This window comes from Oncorhynchus nerka, linkage group LG24 (genome assembly GCF_034236695.1).
Source record: "Oncorhynchus nerka isolate Pitt River linkage group LG24, Oner_Uvic_2.0, whole genome shotgun sequence".
NCBI lineage: Eukaryota > Metazoa > Chordata > Actinopteri > Salmoniformes > Salmonidae > Oncorhynchus > Oncorhynchus nerka.
In genome coordinates, this window is record NC_088419.1 from 19,237,304 (window position 1) to 19,258,264 (window position 20,961).

General features: G+C 43.1%; 1 protein-coding gene across 1 annotated transcript in view; it reads right to left on the minus strand.

The window, feature by feature from the left end:
* Positions 1-11,934: 11,934 nt before the first annotated feature.
* LOC115107623 (connector enhancer of kinase suppressor of ras 3-like) overlaps positions 11,935-20,961 on the minus strand; it is a 48,490-nt gene continuing 39,463 nt past the window's right edge. The window contains exons 14-22 of the mRNA XM_065008477.1: positions 20,753-20,833; positions 20,253-20,446; positions 17,121-17,194; positions 16,547-16,618; positions 15,574-15,644; positions 14,681-14,775; positions 14,309-14,519; positions 13,361-13,530; positions 11,935-13,061 (exon numbers count right to left, since the gene is read on the minus strand). Of these exons, the coding sequence (XP_064864549.1) occupies positions 12,855-13,061; positions 13,361-13,530; positions 14,309-14,519; positions 14,681-14,775; positions 15,574-15,644; positions 16,547-16,618; positions 17,121-17,194; positions 20,253-20,446; positions 20,753-20,833 (1,175 nt within the window). The 3' untranslated portion in view covers positions 11,935-12,854. The remainder of the gene's footprint in view (positions 13,062-13,360; positions 13,531-14,308; positions 14,520-14,680; positions 14,776-15,573; positions 15,645-16,546; positions 16,619-17,120; positions 17,195-20,252; positions 20,447-20,752; positions 20,834-20,961) is intronic.

Sequence of the window (20,961 nt, forward strand, 5' to 3'; positions counted from 1 at the left end):
TACATTGAGGGAGGAGTACCTCAACTATAGTAGTTGTATTGGTGGAAACCACACCCCCGCCAGTGGGACGGATGCGCGCTTCATTTTTCTATGGAGCATGAACATGCCATAATATATTTCCTAAGGAATAGTAACAACATTAATAACATATCGTTTCTCTAATTCATATATGCCTCATTCTTAATCCTTCACTTTTCTCCATGGTGTGGAATCCTGCTCCCACAAACTGACATAGTCCTAATTTGTCTTCATTACCTCTTCCAAAAGTTTTAAGAAAAAAGATTGCAGTCAGAGTGCAGTATAACTGCAGTATGCTGCAAATACTATGTCCAAAATAAAAAAAATGTTTTACTGTGTAACTGGAGTTAGAGTGCAGCATAATAACTGCAGTACACCACAGTCCTAAGTACCACAGTTGACTGCAGTTACTGCATTTTCAAAACTGGAATATTTTTTTGTAAGGGTTACTAAGTGTGAGGAGAAGCTTCAAAATATTCCATATCTTCACTAGACTACATTTAAAAGATACCTGCACACAGGATTCTACATAGTGCTATTATTAATGTGTAACTCTTTAAGTACAGCATGGCAAGTTACAATACACAGTAATAACAAAGGAAGCTGTAATCTAAAGCCATTGAAGTGTGACATTTTACATTTACATTTAAGTCATTTAGCAGACGCTCTTATCCAGAGCGACTTACAAATTGGTGCGTTCACCTTAAGACATCCAGTGGAACAGCCACTTTACAATAGTGCATCTAAATATTTTAAGGGGGGTGAGAAGGATTACTTTATCCTATCCTAGGTATTCCTGAAAGAGGTGGGGTTTCAGGTGTCTCCGGAAGGTGGTGATTGACTCCGCTGTCCTGGCGTCGTGAGGGAGTTTGTTCCACCATTGGGGGGCCAGAGCAGCGAACAGTTTTGACTGGGCTGCGCGGGAACTGTACTTCCTCAGTGGTAGGGAGGCGAGCAGGCCAGAGGTGGATGAACGCAGTGCCCTTGTTTGGGTGTAGGGCCTGATCAGAGCCTGGAGGTACTGAGGTGCCGTTCCCCTCACAGCTCCGTAGGCAAGCACCATGGTCTTGTAGCGGATGCGAGCTTCAACTTCTCTCTGCCTCCCCCTCCAGTCCTCAGTTCACCCGGCTAGGTTGCGAAATGAAACCCTGCGGGTGGGTGTCCACATGGGCTCTCGTTTCCTATTTACAGTGGAGTTCCCCGGGCAAGGTGAGTGGTGGTGAGAGGTAACGGACTGGGCCCAATGATACAGGATGAAATTTGGTCCAGCCAGAGTGTGGATGGTTCACTTATTGAGTGGGATACTTTATCCTCACTCATCCCGTCCATCCATACCACCACAGAGTATAAGAGCCGTAAGGACAGAGGATTTATATTTACTATCTGCTGTGTGACTTGGTTCATCAGTCCCAGTCCCTGAAACCACCCAAGTTCAGACATCAAGAAACATCTTATCTGTGGTGTTTTCTGGATCTATTTCACCACCCTGTTTTTTTCTACCCTCAACACGGCTGTCATTGTCAAGGATATAATCATTTCCAGCCTAAGGTAAGGCCCGCTCAGCCCTGGCTGTCAAATCCACATGTAGAATTTCAGTACATAGCTTCCAGGCAAGCCACAGGGCCTGTAATAGTCTAGCCATCAGTGGTGCTGGCTTTGTCTGTCTGTTTTTATTGTCTGTAGCCCATACAACACAGCCTCTGAATGTCTAACACCATAACCTTGTTTTAATGGCATGACTCACACTCACACCATGTAATCATTGCCACAGGGCATTAAGGAAGGCCCCAAACAGGGTGAGAAAATGTAATCATGTAAAGATATAAAATATATAGAAGTCTTGAGGGAGGAGACTCACAGGGGACCTGGACTGCCCCTCGGCAGCACATATCAACAATCAGCATTAATATTCCTGTGACTGCGTCCTAAATAGCACCCTATTCACTATGTAGGGTAGGGCTTTGGTAAAAATGTGTACACTATATAGCAAAGAGGGTGTTTTTTTGGACGTTTGATTGTCCAGTGATGCAGAAACAGTATCACTGCTGATATTGACTGAGTGGATGAGGGCAGATTGAGGAAGGCTCTCTGGGGATGCTGACAGACTAACTGTAACCCAGGAGGCTAAGGAGATCCAGGGAAGTGCCTTTTCTCAGGGATGTTTTTTTTATAGGTTGGCATGTGTGATGGTCTGCACCTGCATTGATGGTTGAGATGAGCATGTCCAGACTATCCTATAGTCATTGTTGACTTTCTTATCATGTGATGAACATACTGTATCTGTGTGGCAAGTCAACTCATAACACTGCCTGACAAATCACCTTCCAAGAAAATCCCAGTTTCTGTGACTTTTTGTTTTTAGATGGAACAAAATTGTCTGGAATGTTATTGTTGTTTGCTCAAAGTAGTAAACAATGTGTCTAGAGCATAAGAACAGTCCTCTTGTTGCTCCTTCGCTGTGGGTTAAAGTGAGGAGCACTCTGTAGCTGGTCTGACGCAACATTGGTGGCGGCCTACACCACAAGCACTGCTTAGGAATGTGTGGCATTGTCATCTTAGCAACACCAAGGCTGTTTCTGAAGCTGTCCAAAGATGACTAATGACTCACTGGAGTCTTTATTTACCTCCCAAATGGCACCCTATTCTCTTTAAAGTGCACTACTTTTGATCAGTGCTTTACTCTACTCTGGTCTCTACTCTGGTTCTGACATTACAGCCTTATTCTAAAATTGATTAAATCATTTCCCCCCCTCAATCTTTACACAATACCCCATAATGGCAAAGAAAAAACAGGTTTATTTTTTTTGCTAATTTATAAAAAAATAAATGAAATATGACATTTACATAAGTATTCAGACCCTTTAATCAGTACTTTGTTGAAGCACCTTTGGCAGAGATTACAACCTCGAGTCTTCTTGGTTATGACGCTACAAGCTTGGCATACCTGTATTTGGGGAGTTTCTCCCATTCTTCTCTGTAGATCCTCTTAAGCTCTGTCAGGTTGGATGAGAGTGTCGCTGCACAGCTATTTTTAGGTCTTTCCAGAGATGTTCGATTGGGTTCAAGTCCTAGCTCTGACTGGGCCACTCAAGGACATTCAGAGACTTGTCCCGAAGCCACTCCTGCGTTGTCTTGGCTGTGTGTTTAGGATCGTTGTCCTGTTGGAAGGTGATCCTTTGCCCCAGTCTGAGGTGCTGAGTGCTCTGCAGCAGATTTTCATTAAGGATCTCTCTATACTTTGCTCCGTTCATCTTTCCCTTGATCCAGACTAGTCTCCCAGTCCCTGCCGCTGAAAAACATCCCCACAGATGATGCTGCCACCATAGGGATACCAGGTTTCCTCCAGACGTGACGCTTGGCATTCAGGCCAAAAAAGTTCTATATTGGTTCTTGTTTCTCATGGTCTGAGAGTCTTCAGGTGCCTTTTTGGCAAACTCCAAGCGGGCTGTTATGTGCATTTTTCTGAGGAGTGGCTTCCATCTGGCCACTCTACGATAAAAGGCCTGATTGGTGGAGTGCTGCAGAGATGGTTGTCCTTCTGGAAGGTTCTCCCATCTCCACAGAGGAACTCTAGAGCTCTGTCAGAGTGACCATCGGGTTCTTAGTCACCTCCCTGACCAAGGCTCTTCTCTCCCGATTTCTCAGTTTGGCCAGCTCTAGGAAGAGTCTTGGTGGTTCCAAATGTTTTCCATTTAAGAATGATGGAGGCCACTGTGTTCTTGGGGACCTTCAATGCTGCAGACATTTCTTGGTACCCTTCCCCAGATCTTGGCACAATCCTGTCTCGGAGCTCTACGGACAATTCCTTCGACCTCATGGCTTGGTTGTTGCTCTGACATGCACTGTCAACTGTGGGACCTTATATAGACAGGTGTGTTCCTTTCCAAATCATATCCAATCAATTGAATTTACTGATTTTTTAAAATACATTTGTAAAAATGTCTAAAAACCTGTTTTAACTTTGTCATCATGGGGTATTGTGTGTAGATTGCTGAGGGTTTGTATTCATGTAATCAATTTTAGAATAAGGCTTTAATGTAACAAAATGTGGAAAAAGTCAAGAGATCTTAATACTTTCCGAAGGCACTGTAGAACAAATCAGTTGGTTAAATATGCACATAAACAGAACCTACCGAGAAATAGCCCTTCTTGAATCAGCTTCATGGTTGGCCTCGGACATTCTTACGGATGGACATACAGTATACGCCAATAGAAATAGCCCTTCTTGAATCAGCTTCATGGTTGGCCTCGGACATTCTTACGGATGGACATACAGTATACGCCAATAGAAATAGCCCTTCTTGAATCAGCTTCATGGTTGGCCTCGGACATTCTTACGGATGGACATACAGTATACGCCAGTAGAAATAGCCCTTCTGGAATCAGCTTCATGTTGGCCTCGGACATTCTTACGGATGGACATACAGTATACGCCAATAGAAATAGCCCTTCTTGTACCAGCTTCATGTTGGCCTCGGACATTCTAACGGATGGACATACAGTATACGCCAGTAGAAATAGCCCTTCTTGTACCAGCTTCATGTTGGCCTCGGACATTCTTACGGATGGACATACAGTATACGCCAGTAGAAATAGCCCTTCTTGTACCAGCTTCCTGTTGGCCTCGGACATTCTAACGGATGGACATACAGTATACGCCAGTAGAAATAGCCCTTCTTGTACCAGCTTCATGTTGGCCTCGGACATTCTAACGGATGGACATACAGTATACGCCAGTAGAAATAGCCTTTCTTGAATCAGCTTCATGTTGGCCTCGGACATTCTAACGGATGGACATACAGTATACGCCAGTAGAAATAGCCTTTCTTGTACCAGCTTCATGTTGGCCTCGGACATTCTAACGGATGGACATACAGTATACGCCAGTAGAAATAGCCTTTCTTGTACCAGCTTCATGTTGGCCTCGGACATTCTTACGGATGGACATACAGTATACGCCAGTAGAAATAGCCCTTCTTGAATCAGCTTCATGTTGGCCTCGTACATTCTTACGGATGGACATACAGTATATGCCAGTAGAAATAGCCCTTCTTGAATCAGCTTCATGTTGGCCTCGGACATTCTTACGGATGGACATACAGTATACGCCAATAGAAATAGCCCTTCTTGTACCAGCTTCATGTTGGCCTCGGACATTCTTACGGATGGACATACAGTATACGCCAATAGAAATAGCCCTTCTTGTACCAGCTTCATGTTGGCCTCGGACATTCTTACGGATGGACATACAGTATACGCCAGTAGAAATAGCCCTTCTTGAATCAGCTTCATGGTTGGCCTCGGACATTCTTACGGATGGACATACAGTATACGCCAATAGAAATAGCCCTTCTTGTATCAGCTTCATGGTTGGCCTCGGACATTCTTACGGATGGACATACAGTATACGCCAATAGAAATAGCCCTTCTTGAATCAGCTTCATGGTTGGCCTCGGACATTCTTACAGATGGACATACAGTATACGCCAGTAGAAATAGCCCTTCTTGAATCAGCTTCATGTTGGCCTCGGACATTCTTACGGATGGACATACAGTATACGGCAATAGAAATAGCCCTTCTTGTACCAGCTTCATGTTGGCCTCGGACATTCTAACGGATGGACATACAGTATACGCCAGTAGAAATAGCCCTTCTTGTACCAGCTTCATGTTGGCCTCGGACATTCTTACGGATGGACATACAGTATACGCCAGTAGAAATAGCCCTTCTTGTACCAGCTTCCTGTTGGCCTCGGACATTCTAACGGATGGACATACAGTATACGCCAGTAGAAATAGCCCTTCTTGTACCAGCTTCATGTTGGCCTCGGACATTCTAACGGATGGACATACAGTATACGCCAGTAGAAATAGCCTTTCTTGAATCAGCTTCATGTTGGCCTCGGACATTCTAACGGATGGACATACAGTATACGCCAGTAGAAATAGCCTTTCTTGTACCAGCTTCATGTTGGCCTCGGACATTCTAACGGATGGACATACCGTATACGCCAGTAGAAATAGCCTTTCTTGTACCAGCTTCATGTTGGCCTCGGACATTCTTACGGATGGACATACAGTATACGCCAGTAGAAATAGCCCTTCTTGAATCAGCTTCATGTTGGCCTCGTACATTCTTACGGATGGACATACAGTATACGCCAGTAGAAATAGCCCTTCTTGAATCAGCTTCATGTTGGCCTCGGACATTCTTACGGATGGACATACAGTATACGCCAATAGAAATAGCCCTTCTTGTACCAGCTTCATGTTGGCCTCGGACATTCTTACGGATGGACATACAGTATACGCCAATAGAAATAGCCCTTCTTGTACCAGCTTCATGTTGGCCTCGGACATTCTTACGGATGGACATACAGTATACGCCAGTAGAAATAGCCCTTCTTGAATCAGCTTCATGGTTGGCCTCGGACATTCTTACGGATGGACATACAGTATACGCCAATAGAAATAGCCCTTCTTGTATCAGCTTCATGGTTGGCCTCGGACATTCTTACGGATGGACATACAGTATACGCCAATAGAAATAGCCCTTCTTGAATCAGCTTCATGGTTGGCCTCGGACATTCTTACAGATGGACATACAGTATACGCCAGTAGAAATAGCCCTTCTTGAATCAGCTTCATGTTGGCCTCGGACATTCTTACGGATGGACATACAGTATACGCCAATAGAAATAGCCCTTCTTGTACCAGCTTCATGTTGGCCTCGGACATTCTAACGGATGGACATACAGTATACGCCAGTAGAAATAGCCCTTCTTGTACCAGCTTCATGTTGGCCTCGGACATTCTTACGGATGGACATACAGTATACGCCAGTAGAAATAGCCCTTCTTGTACCAGCTTCATGTTGGCCTCGGACATTCTTACGGATGGACATACAGTATACGCCAGTAGAAATACCCCTTCTTGAATCAGCTTCATGTTGGCCTTGGACATTCTTACGGATGGACATACAGTATACGCCAATAGAAATAGCCTTTCTTGAATCAGCTTCATGGTTGGCCTCGGACATTCTTACGGATGGACATACAGTATACGCCAATAGAAATAGCCCTTCTTGTACCAGCTTCATGTTGGCCTCGGACATTCTTACGGATGGACATACAGTATACGCCAGTAGAAACAGCCCTTCTTGTACCAGCTTCATGTTGGCCTCGGACATTCTTACAGATGGACATACAGTATACGCCAGTAGAAATAGCCCTCCTTGAATCAGCTTCATGTTGGCCTCGGACATTCTTACGGATGGACATACGGTATACGCCAATAGAAATAGCCCTTCTTGTACCAGCTTCATGTTGGCCTCGGACATTCTAACGGATGGACATACAGTATACGCCAGTAGAAATAGCCCTTCTTGTACCAGCTTCATGTTGGCCTCGGACATTCTTACGGATGGACATACAGTATACGCCAGTAGAAATAGCCCTTCTTGTACCAGCTTCATGTTGGCCTCGGACATTCTTACGGATGGACATCCAGTAGAAATAGCCCTTCTTAAATCAGCTTCATGTTGGCCTCGGACATTCTTACGGATGGACATACGGTATACGCCAGTAGAAATACCCCTTCTTAAATCAGCTTCATGTTGGCCTCGGACATTCTTACGGATGGACATACGGTATACGCCAGTAGAAATAGCCCTTCTTAAATCAGCTTCATGTTGGCCTCGGACATTCTTACGGATGGACATACAGTATACGCCAGTAGAAATAGCCCTTCTTGAATCAGCTTCATGGTTGGCCTCGGACATTCTTACGGATGGACATACAGTATACGCCAATAGAAATAGCCCTTCTTGAATCAGCTTCATGGTTGGCCTCGGACATTCTTACAGATGGACATACAGTATACGCCAGTAGAAATAGCCCTTCTTGTACCAGCTTCCTGTTGGCCTCGGACATTCTAACGGATGGACATACAGTATACGCCAGTAGAAATAGCCTTTCTTGTACCAGCTTCATGTTGGCCTCGGACATTCTTACGGATGGACATACAGTATACGCCAGTAGAAATAGCCCTTCTTGAATCAGCTTCATGTTGGCCTCGTACATTCTTACGGATGGACATACAGTATATGCCAATAGAAATAGCCCTTCTTGTACCAGCTTCATGTTGGCCTCGGACATTCTTACGGATGGACATACAGTATACGCCAGTAGAAATAGCCCTTCTTGAATCAGCTTCATGGTTGGCCTCGGACATTCTTACGGATGGACATACAGTATACGCCAATAGAAATAGCCCTTCTTGTATCAGCTTCATGGTTGGCCTCGGACATTCTTACGGATGGACATACAGTATACGCCAATAGAAATAGCCCTTCTTGAATCAGCTTCATGGTTGGCCTCGGACATTCTTACAGATGGACATACAGTATACGCCAGTAGAAATAGCCCTTCTTGAATCAGCTTCATGTTGGCCTCGGACATTCTTACGGATGGACATACAGTATACGCCAATAGAAATAGCCCTTCTTGTACCAGCTTCATGTTGGCCTCGGACATTCTAACGGATGGACATACAGTATACGCCAGTAGAAATACCCCTTCTTGAATCAGCTTCATGTTGGCCTCGGACATTCTAACGGATGGACATACAGTATACGCCAGTAGAAATAGCCCTTCTTGTACCAGCTTCATGTTGGCCTCGGACATTCTTACGGATGGACATACAGTATACGCCAGTAGAAATAGCCCTTCTTGTACCAGCTTCATGTTGGCCTCGGACATTCTTACGGATGGACATACAGTATACGCCAGTAGAAATACCCCTTCTTGAATCAGCTTCATGTTGGCCTCGGACATTCTTACAGATGGACATACAGTATACGCCAGTAGAAATAGCCCTCCTTGAATCAGCTTCATGTTGGCCTCGGACATTCTTACAGATGGACATACAGTATACGCCAGTAGAAATAGTCCTTCTTGAATCAGCTTCATGTTGGCCTCGGACATTCTTACAGATGGACATACAGTATACGCCAGTAGAAATAGCCCTTCTTGTACCAGCTTCATGTTGGCCTCGGACATTCTTACGGATGGACATACAGTATACGCCAGTAGAAATACCCCTTCTTGAATCAGCTTCATGTTGGCCTCGGACATTCTTACGGATGGACATACGGTATACGCCAATAGAAATAGCCCTTCTTGATACCAGCTTCAATCAGCTTCATGGGCCTCGGACATGGACATGTTAGAAATAGCCCTTCTTGGCCTCTTCTTACGGATGGACATACAGTATACGCCAGTAGAAATAGCCCTTCTTGTACCAGACATTCTAACGGATGGACATACAGTACATACGCCAGTAGAAATAGCCCTTCTTGTACCAGCTTCATGTTGGCCTCGGACATTCTTACGGATGGACATACGGTATACGCCAGTAGAAATACCCCTTCTTAAATCAGCTTCATGTTGGCCTCGGACATTCTTACGGATGGACATACAGTATACGCCAGTAGAAATAGCCCTTCTTAAATCAGCTTCATGTTGGCCTCGGACATTCTTACGGATGGACATACAGTATACGCCAGTAGAAATAGCCCTTCTTAAATCAGCTTCATGTTGGCCTCGGACATTCTTACAGATGGACATACAGTATACGCCAGTAGAAATACCCCTTCTTGAATCAGCTTCATGTTGGCCTCGGACATTCTTACAGATGGACATACAGTATACGCCAGTAGAAATACCCCTTCTTGAATCAGCTTCATGTTGGCCTCGGACATTCTTACGGATGGACATACGGTATACGCCAATAGAAATAGCCTTTCTTGTACCAGCTTCATGTTGGCCTCGGACATTCTTACGGATGGACATACAGTATACGCCAATAGAAATAGCCCTTCTTGTACCAGCTTCATGTTGGCCTCGGACAGTCTTACGGATGGACATACAGTATACGCCAGTAGAAATAGCCCTTCTTGTACCAGCTTCATGTTGGCCTCGGACATTCTTACAGATGGACATACAGTATACGCCATTAGAAATAGCCCTTCTTGAATCAGCTTCATGTTGGCCTCGGACATTCTTACGGATGGACATACAGTATACGCCAGTAGAAATAGCCCTTCTTGAATCAGCTTCATGTTGGCCTCGGACATTCTTACGGATGGACATACAGTATATGCCAGTAGAAATAGCTGATGTTTCCTTAACATTATCATCTTTGCAGATTACTCAAGGCCATATATCTCTCACTCAATGTAGAACTTCATTTTCATAACATTTATTGTTCAAGGTGGTTTTGATACTCTTTCGAAAGAGAACAACAATATTGACATGATAGAACTCTTGGAAAGGCAATATTAGCCCCTGATTTAGTCAGCATCATATAACATAATTTCTGTGTGGATTGGTAAACCACAAGTCATTAATTCATATTACACTAATGAGTCTGTGTATGATGTGTACCCCATCACCAGTGTGTGTGTGTGTGTGTGTGTGAGCAGTTCAGGTAATTTTTAATGAATGGGACAACAAAGTTGCTGTTAACATTGCTCTCTGTACACTTGAGTGGAGAACTTCAGAGACTAATATATATGCATATAACCCAGGGATCTCCTGTTCATGCTGATTTTTCGGGGAAGCAGGCAGCCCTGCATCCAGATCCTCTCATGATTAAATCATTTTGAGACCATTTTACTGTTTGTAAGCAGCAGAGCCATAGCTGGATATGAGTAGGTCTAGATAAACCTTAATTCCACACCTTTTGCCCCAACCATAGCTTGCTTTGTGTCTACACAAAGAGTCTGTTTTATTTTCTGACCCGCTTGTTGTAAAACACCTGCACTCTGAAATTCTAATTGTTTATTTGACATTTTGCCTCTTGACGTCTCATACTCAGTCTTCGACGTTTAGATAAGTTGTGTCATCAGGTGTTAGGAATGTGACTGCTTATTTAACAGCTCTAGCTCAGACACACTGACATTCCCAAGACCACACACATGCAACCACTCCAATTTAGAGTACATAGTCAGTTTGAAAAGAGCCTTTTCATTAAACATCCTAATAACACAGTGCGGTGTATACTAGGTGGTCCTCCTATAGCCTCTACTGCAGTCTTCTCTCTCCTTCAGTATGACCCTAGTTAAATATATACTGTGTTAGCCCCCAGGGGGCTCATATAGGATAGCATCCATGGAAAACATAGGTGTTTGACTGGGAAACACATTTAAAGTTTGGGTAACCTTAGTTACGCTGCAAGACGAGTTCCCCCTACCTACCCTGAGGCCTACAGCAAGGCAATGCTGTCTGCAATGGTAACCTATTTAGGGCCCTATAGGGCTCTGGGCAAAAGTAGTGCACTTTGTTGGGAATAATGCACCATCTGAGAAAGAAGCAGTCAAAGACAGGCTCTCCATCCATCCGGCATAACAGTGACATCTAGTGGAGAGACAGTGAATACCCCCCCCCCATTCAATTGAATTGGTGTCAGCAGTGAGGTTGACAGGAGGGCAGCCAGCCAAGAATCCGTCTTTGTGCTTTACACAAAAGGTCCTGCAACAGATGGCCAAGATATCATCTGTATCTTCCAGGCTACTTTCCATCAACTTCATTCACATAACTTTTTGCTGAGTATTTCTGCAATCATACACAGTTTCTTTACAATACTTTGACCTTTTCATTGCCACTGCAGATGTTGTGCTTTACTACTCATTTCAGCGTGTGAATGCTGCTGTACAGAAATACCAGCAGGTTCAATGCGATACCTAACACATATGTTCAATACCAGCAGGTTCAATGCGATACCTAACACATATGTTCAATACCAGCAGGTTCAATGCGATACCTAACACATATGTTCAATACCAGCAGGTTCAATGCATGCCATCAGTATCCCATTTGGAGCCATGTGGCCTACCGATAATAAGTCAATACGACATTAGGCTTTGACTTTATTTGTTTAGCATATGCTTGTTAAATTCATACAACATGTAAACAGTACAAGTTCGTTCCACAAAACCATACACAATGTACAAAATATTTACAAAGTTTGAATGATAAAATATTAAAAACAAATAAAAACATAATTTAGTCAATGCTGATTTACTTATGATAGAAGTTATTTAGACAAACTCTACTTAGGCCAGACTCAGTGATGTGAAACTAATTGAACAAGGTGTGTACCTAGAACAAACTTCCCTAATATCAGTGTTACAAACAATGGTGACTAGAAAAATAGTATTAACACCCAATCCGTACCCAGTGATAGGATACATGAATAGTATTAACACCCAATCCGTACCCAGTGATAGGATACATGAATAGTATTAACACCCAATCCGTACCCAGTGATAGGATACATGAATAGTATTAACACCCAATCCGTACCCAGTGATAGGATACATGAATAGTATTAACACCCAATCCGTACCCAGTGATAGGATACATGACCCTGTGATTCAGCAAACACATCTCTAAAGGAATGCAAAATGTGCCATTATAATTACATTTCCCTTTACAAGAGGGAGCATCTTATTCCCAAAATCCCTAAGTGGCACTATACTGCACATGTCATAAAAGAAAATGTGTTTAAAAGACTGTAAGAAACATGGATAACCATTCATACAAGAAAGCATAGGAATATCCACGGCACTTTTTCAGGAATATTCTCGATAAAATAAGGGCATGCCTGGGCTCCTACTCATAAAGTATCTCAGAGTAGTACTGATCTAAAATCAGTTTCGCCTTAAGGGGTGGGGGCTGATCTTAGATCAACACTCCTAAACTGAGCCGCTTTATAAATAGGGGCCGGGGAGAATCGTATCCGATGCCTCTATGCCTGTCATTGTTCTGTGTTGGTCACACACTGGTTTCAGCGATGCAGTGGGTCCGTGGTGCTTCGAGGGGGAAAGACTGCTCTCTGCTGCCACCTGGTGGGCCCATTTTGAGATGAGTGATCTCCTGCAGTAGCGCCACGTTCCCAACCCTCCATTGACGATACCTCTGTGCAGTAAGAAGGGGATCTGCCAGCACGTGATCTATAGCCAACAGGTCGGCTTCTTTTGCCTATTGAATATATAAATCAGACTAAGGTGTTGAAAAGACATGTAGAGCTGTTCACATTTCAACAAGAAATAATGTAGGTGCATCTAAGGGTATTGTAGTCAGGGAATATCAGCAAACTAAAAACTTCCATGTTCATGGGTTTGATTGACAAACTATGAGAGATCGGGGTTATGGGGAGCTACTACCTGAAACTAGTCCAGCAGAAATGCTCATTTACACTTTGTTTGAAAAATAAATAATGTTGTGCCCTACTGAACATGACCCTGTTCTAGTAATCGACCCAGAATGAAGCGACTCACCTTTAAAGTGCTGTTGAGGGTCCTAACCAGATGCAGCTTCTCATTGACTCTGTCATTTTTGCAGCGTTGAATGAATGACGCTCTGAAGTCCCTCTTCAGTTCTCCAGAGGGAGATAGTCTGGCATGCTTCAGATGGATGTACAGTGCCTCCATTTCATCAGATGTGCCCTCTAAAAATCATCATAATAATACATCAAGATTTGGCATACAAATATGCCATCATTTACATGTTATCTTTCCAAATAATTTCATAAGAACAAACAGGCAGTATAGAGGTGTGGGTGTTAACTAGGCTACTATGCCATCTTTTGTGTCAATCCAGGATAATGAGATGATGTGGTGTCAATCCAGGATAATGGGATGATGTGGTGTCAATCCAGGATAATGAGATGATGTGGTGTCAATCCAGGATAATGAGATGATGTGGTGTCAATCCAGGATAATGAGATGATGTGGTGTCAATCCAGGATAATGAAATGATGTGGTGTCAATCCAGGATAATGAAATGATGTGGTGTCAATCCAGGATAATGAGATGATGTGGTGTCAATCCAGGATAATGAGATGATGTGGTGTCAATCCAGGATAATGAAATGATGTGGTGTCAATCCAGGATAATGGGATGATGTGGTGTCAATCCAGGATAATGAGATGATGTGGTGTCAATCCAGGATAATGAGATGATGTGGTGTCAATCCAGGATAATGAGATGATGTGGTGTCAATCCAGGATAATGAGATGATGTGGTGTCAAGCCAGGATAATGAGATGATGTGGTGTCAAGCCAGGATAGTGAGATGATGTGGTGTCAAGCCAGGATAGTGAGATGATGTGGTGTCAAGCCAGGATAGTGAGGTGATGTGGTGTCAAGCCAGGATAGTGAGATGATGTGGTGTCAAGCCAGGATAATGAGATGATGTGGTGTCGATACAGAGAAGCTAACAGTTTACCCTCCGTTCCTCCCTGGGCCTCAGCCCCCGGTCCATCCTCCTCTTCCAGTCTGAAGGGGTGGAAGGAAGCGCCCTGTCCCACTGCCATCTCTGGAGAAGGGACATCCAGCCAGGACTCCATGCTCTCTGAAGTCACAATGCTGTCAGGGGCAGACATGGGGTCAGTGGAGTGACATGGGGACGAGGTGGAGCAAGATGGGGGGACATCTCCCTGGGTAGAGAGAGAACAGAACAACATTCACACTGGGTTAACATGAGGCTTATTGTCTTATCTACAGCAACAGACACAGAGTCTAAACACTAGCACAAAGTAGCATCAATGCTGAACAATCTTCATACATAAAAAGCAGTATAATGGGACAGAGCACTCACATTAACAGAGTCTATGGTCAGCTGCTCAGAGTCGAAAGCGTCAGATGTCTCCAGTGACTCAACCTCCTCTTGGTCACTCTCCTCACTGTAGCACTCTAGACAAACGCACGCACGCCAATGGATTGATGCAAATAATCATGATATCCCTCTGACAGGTAGACATGGGCTACTTTGTAGCTAGTTGCCATTTAATAGAGCTTTTTGGGAAAGCCTTTCCTTCTACCAGAAGACAGTTTGGTCTATCATTACCATCACGATATTGTTCCTGTTCCTTAATTGTTTGACACCTGGACGTTTTACTTCATATTATGTCTTCTTCCTTTGCTTCAAAGTAGCCTGTAACCAAAATCCGACCACAGAAACGTGGAGGCAATCATTTTTTCTAAAGACTTACTCATATTCATTCTCCTGTTGTATTGGTTCTTCCAACTTTCTTTTATTGTCTATCAGCCAAAGGCATTATCCTAGTCACAGTAGCAACTCATGAAAGGTGTTGCATCTTTAAATATTTCGATTTCTGTCCATTAAACCGCTCGCTTTGTGCATGTATTTCGGGAACTTTCACGCGTAGACCTAGCGCCGTGTGTACATTGCTGCGCCTAAAATGTGAAGGAATAGTTTATCAACATTTTAAGCTAAACATTCTGATCTGTTCCATCAACCCTATTAATTGACATGGTTTATACTTCCACTACACTACTTTGATGCGCATCAGTGGAGATTAAGAAATGTGTACACGCAATGCCCACTGAAAAATAAGTGGGTATACCCTCCACTACACCAATGGTGTTCCCCTCTATCGTTCGCCTAGCTTATTTCTGGCTTTCCCCATCAAGAAAACAAACAAAACAATTGAATAAAAAAATATTCATGTAATGTCTTGAGTCCATTACCCCCAGTGTTCCTTTCTGACGACTCGTCCAGTGTAGCAGCCGCTGCTGCTGCTGACAGTTTAGACAGCCACCTGTAACATTGAGAAGCCATGACTGAAAAACACTAATACCTGACCAGTAAGGCCAATGTTTTATGTACTTAGGAGGCAAATGTCCTCTTTGCACATGCTTCCTCAAATAGCTTGTAGCTTCCTGAAATAGCTTCAGGATGGGTAACTGTAATGGCATTTTAATATGGCCCCATGAGACCAAATGAAGCTGAGATAATATACAATAAGATTAAACTTTAACACCATTTAAACAGTACACAAAAAGTTGTTCCACATAAATAGGCTATATTTTCAAAGTGTCAGCCCACATCCGCTACCAGTAAGTGTTCCTTTTGACATCAACATTACACAAACACAGATAGAACAACGAGCCAGATATTTCACTGGATGTATAAATATGAAGCATCTGCTTGGCGTTTCCACTCACTACCAAATATGGTAGTGAGAGGAAGCCCACTGGTGGGCAGTGGGAGAATATAAAATGAGATATTTTGGCCTACATTTTGCGAATGTTGTCATCATTAAACATTTGATCTCAATACAGTTTTATGTCCCCAAATTAACATATGTTATGAACAGAGTGGACTAAGTTTTGTAGACCTTAGCCTTTGCCAAAGTTTTTTTTTTAAACACATTGTTTAGAAGGAGTGCAAAGTCAAATTGAGTTATTGCACATCGCATTTCACAGAGTAGGCGTTCCCTAACGGAAATATGCAGATATATGCTAGAACCGGCCAATAGGATCTCGCTAGCTCGTGCTTGGCTCTGCAGACCTCCTTGCTTGTTCTGCCCACTATAACTCATCTGTTCCCATTGGAAACGACAGGCTGTGGTCTGTCTTGGTTTAGTTATAATTTTTTTTGGCACAAATAGGCTACAATCTCCTGGCCTGCCTCCATTGCCCTCCTCTTTTACATACTCACTTGTTCATCTCTCTCAGACTCTCGGCGGCAAAGTAGAGTGTCACAACCTGTGGATGGCTGGCCTTCATAGCACTGGATGAGATCAGGCAAAACAACATAGCCGTCAGATCAACAAATACTACATTAAGTGTTTTGAGTGTAAACGTGAAAAATGATCTAGAAATACAATTCTTATTATTACTACGACAGGATAGGACACTAAAGGAGAGCGCGGAACACTGCTCTGTGTGTTAAGAGAGAAAGTTATTTTTGGAAGGAAGCTAAAGTGAAACCACAAAATGGGGTCAACAGCAGACGGGCAGTTATCTTATGCCTGCGTTCATACCGTAAAGAACAAAAGAAACATGGTTTAGGGTTGATGACTTACACAGATGAAAGAAGGCTACATGTGATAATACAGAACACAGTGTGAAATATACCGTCAATGGACAGCAAGGAAGAGTTACTGTACAAAGACTACATTTGAGCTCGACTTGCAAAAGCTCAGCAATTTCCTGTGACCGTGTGGTGTGTAGCCCACACTACTCGGGTTTCCAACAGGCCAAATGGAAACTTTTAATTAGAAAAACCTTACTGCTTTTTCTTGCACTCTGTTGCTTGGTCGACAGTGAAGTTTGTAAGGTGGATATATCCTTCTGCTTTCTCAGCCTACACACCAAGAGGTGACAGAGAGAAAAACAACAATAACATGCATAATTGATTACGATCATGTGACAAGACAATAGTTAATAAATATGGTTGGTTAGAGGAACATTGTCCGGGAGAGTAGTACACATTACTGTTTTAATATTTATAGTTGAAGTCAGAAGTTTGCATATGTTTAGGTTGGAGTCATTAAAACTAGTTTTTCAACCACTCCACAAATTTCTTGTTAACAAACTATAGTTTTGGCAAGTTGGTTTAGGACATCTACTTTGTGCATGATTTCACTTATAATTCACTGTATCCCAATTCCAGTGGGTCAGAAGTTTACATACACTAAATTGGCTGTGCCTTTAAACAGATTCCTGAAAATGATGTCATGGCTTTAGAAGCTTAGAGGCTAATTTACATCATTTGAGTCAATTGGAGGTGAACCTGTGGATGCATTTCAAGGCCTACCTTCAAACTCAGTGCCTCTTTGCTTGACATCATGGGAAAATCAAAAGAAATCAGCCAAGACCCCAGAAAAAATGGTTCATCCTTGGGAGCAATTTCCATACACCTGAAGGTACCACGTTCATCTGTACAAACAATAGTACACAAGTATAAACATCATGGGACCAAGCAGCCGTCATACCGCTCAGGAAGGAGATGCGTTCTGTCTCCTAGAGATGAACGTACTTTGGTGCGAAAAGTGCAAATCAATCAGGTACAAAAGTATCTATATCCACAGTAAAACGAGTCCTATATCGACAAAACCTGAAAGGCCGTTCAGCAAGGAAGAAGCCACTGCTCCAAAACTGCCATAAAAAAGCCAGACTACGGTTTGCAACTGCACATTGGGACAAAGTTCGTACTTTTTGGAGAAATGTCCTCTGGTCTGATTAAACAAAAATAGAACTGTTTGGGCATAATGACCATCGTTCTGTTTGGAGGAAAAAGGGGGATGCTTGCAAGCCGAAGAACACCATCCCAACTGTGGGGGGTGGCAGCATCATGTTGTGGGGGTGCTTTGCTGCAGGAGGGACTGGTGCACTTCACAAAATAGATGGCATCATGAGGTAGGAAAATTATGTGGATATATTGAAGCAACATCTCAAGACATCAGTCAGGAAGTTAAAGCTTGGTCGCAAATGGCCTTCCAAATGGACAATGACCCCAAGCATACTTCCAAAGTTGTGGCAAAATGGCTTAAGGACAACAAAGTCAAGGTATTGGAGTGGCCATCGCAAAGCCCTGACCTCAAACCTATAGAAAATGTGTGGACAGAACTGAAAAAGCATGTGTGAGCAAGGAGGCCTACAAACCTGACTCAGTTACGCTAGCTCTGTCAGAAGGAATGGGCCAAAATTCACTCAACTTATTGTGGGAAGCTTGTGGAAGGCTACCTGAAACATTTGACTCAGGTTAAACAATTTAAAGGCAATGCTACCAAATACTAATTGTGTATGTAAACTTCTGACCCACTGGGAATGAGATGAAAGAAATAAAAGCTGAAATAAATCATATTCTCTACTATTATTCTGACATTTCACATTAAAATGAAATGGTAATCCTAATTGACCTAAAACAAGGCATTTTTACAAGGATTAAATGTCAGGAATTGTGAAAAACTGAGTTTAAATTAACTTTGCTCAGGTGTATGTAAACTTACGACTTCAACTGTACCAACATGTACGCTACGGTCACAATACGCAGGACTCCTTATGGTCCCTAGAATTTTTAAGCAAACAGCTGGAGGCAGGGCTTTCTCCTATAGGGCTCCATTTGTTTTGGAATGGTCTGTCTGTCTGTGAGAGACGCAGGCTCGGTCTTGAATTTTAAATCTTTATTGAAGACTCATCTCTTCAGTAGGTCATATGATCGACTCTCTCTCTCCACCGCACCTGTTTTCTCGACCTCTGAATACTCGGCTATGAAAAGCCAGCTGACATTTACTCCTGAGGTGCTGACCTGTTGCACTCTATGTTGCACCCTCGACAACCACTGTGATTATTATTATTTGACCCTGCTGGTCATCTATGAACATCTTGGCCATGTACTGTTATAATCTCCACCCGGCACAGCCAGAAGAGGACTGGCCACCTATCAGAGCCTGGTTCCTCTCTAGGTTTGTTCCTAGGTTCCTGCCATTTTAGGGAGTTTTTCCTAGCCACCGTGCTTCTACATTTGCATTGCTTGCGGTTTGGGGTTTTAGGCTGGGTTTCTGTATAGCACTTTGTGACATCGGGCGATGTAAAAAGGGCTTTATAAATACATTTGATTGAATATGAGCATACATTTTTGTATACCCTAAACCAGAGATGGGCAACTTTGATGGAGCTGGGACAAAAAATGGAACTCATCATGAGGGGCCTCCGTACCTTGCGAGCAAAGCAGCCCCTCTCATTACAGCAAAGTTCTAGAGTTCATTATCTGCAATTCCTCACGTTGCCATTGGGTGTAGAGAAAATGTTGCTGTTTTAAAACAAATTTGCTGCAATTCTACATATTTTGCCATACGGTGGAGGCAAAATGTTGCAGTTTTTAATATGATAACTGATGATCAATGGGCCCCACCCCGGTCGGTAATTCGACCATGCTTACTACAAGTTTAGATAGCTGGACACTAGACTTATTTAACAATCTAAAAATATTTAGCTGACCTGGGGTAATTGAGTGACTGCTGATGCACAACTAAATGTCTAAATAGCACCTTGTGTATTCTATTATTCTAACTGAACAGTAAATTCTTTTGTCTTTATTTTTAAATTGGTCCGTAGGCCTACAGAATTGGGGCCGCCGCCAGTTCCCCATTCCTGCCCTAAACTAAAGCATTTTGAGATTTAGCTAATAAAATGTTTCCAGTCCCAATGCAACATAACAATAACACATATTAGAACACAACAACCCAACAACAGATTAGCAAAACGACATGTTGGATTAGATTAGCACAACTCCCGGACAGTTGTGCTAATCTAATCTAACACAACACAGATCGACAGTTTAGATTAGCACAACTCAACATCCTAAAAACAACAAAGATTAGATTAGCACAACGGGATAACACAACACTACGACTTACCGTTTGACCAGTGTACCAGTACATGGAGATCTTTTTCAGAACAAACCAGTACTTCTTCCATTTTGTTCCCAGGAAGACCTTGCTCTCCTTCTTCTTGTAGAGCCAGCCCTGGTAGTCCACCTGACCCAGCTCCTTCAAAGACACCTTGCGACGGCTCATCACAGAATCACCTATGGTAAGCCTACCTATGGGACCTACAGACAGACAGAGTCAGGCACTGCAACATTAGCTACAGTACAGGCAGGTAGACAGGACAACTACGTCCTTAGAGTATATTACTCTTTGTTATTTGTAACCTTGTGAGCAGGTCATCTAGACCTTTGGTTGAGGCAGGCAAGTATTGTTTTCTTCAACACTTTACCATTAAGTAGCCCTTTGTATTCCACATTTGGCAAACTAGGAAAAGCCCATGTTAAATAATGGAATCTGTACATTGTAATGTAATCTAATAGGTTGAGAGGTGTTGATCCTACCCTTTCTAGAACGTCTAGCTATCTTACCTCCAAACACTGTCCTGAAGGTACTGTACGGCACCAGGTGAGTTTGATCCAGAGAGAAGAGATATCCTATTACAGCAGCATGTCACCAGCATGCTGGAGCCATCAGGCACAACAGCTCATACAGACTCTCATAATGACAAGAGGATGTACGTGAAGAGCATACCCTTCCCCCTTAACGTTGCCCAACCAAGTATAGCCTACATGTAGGG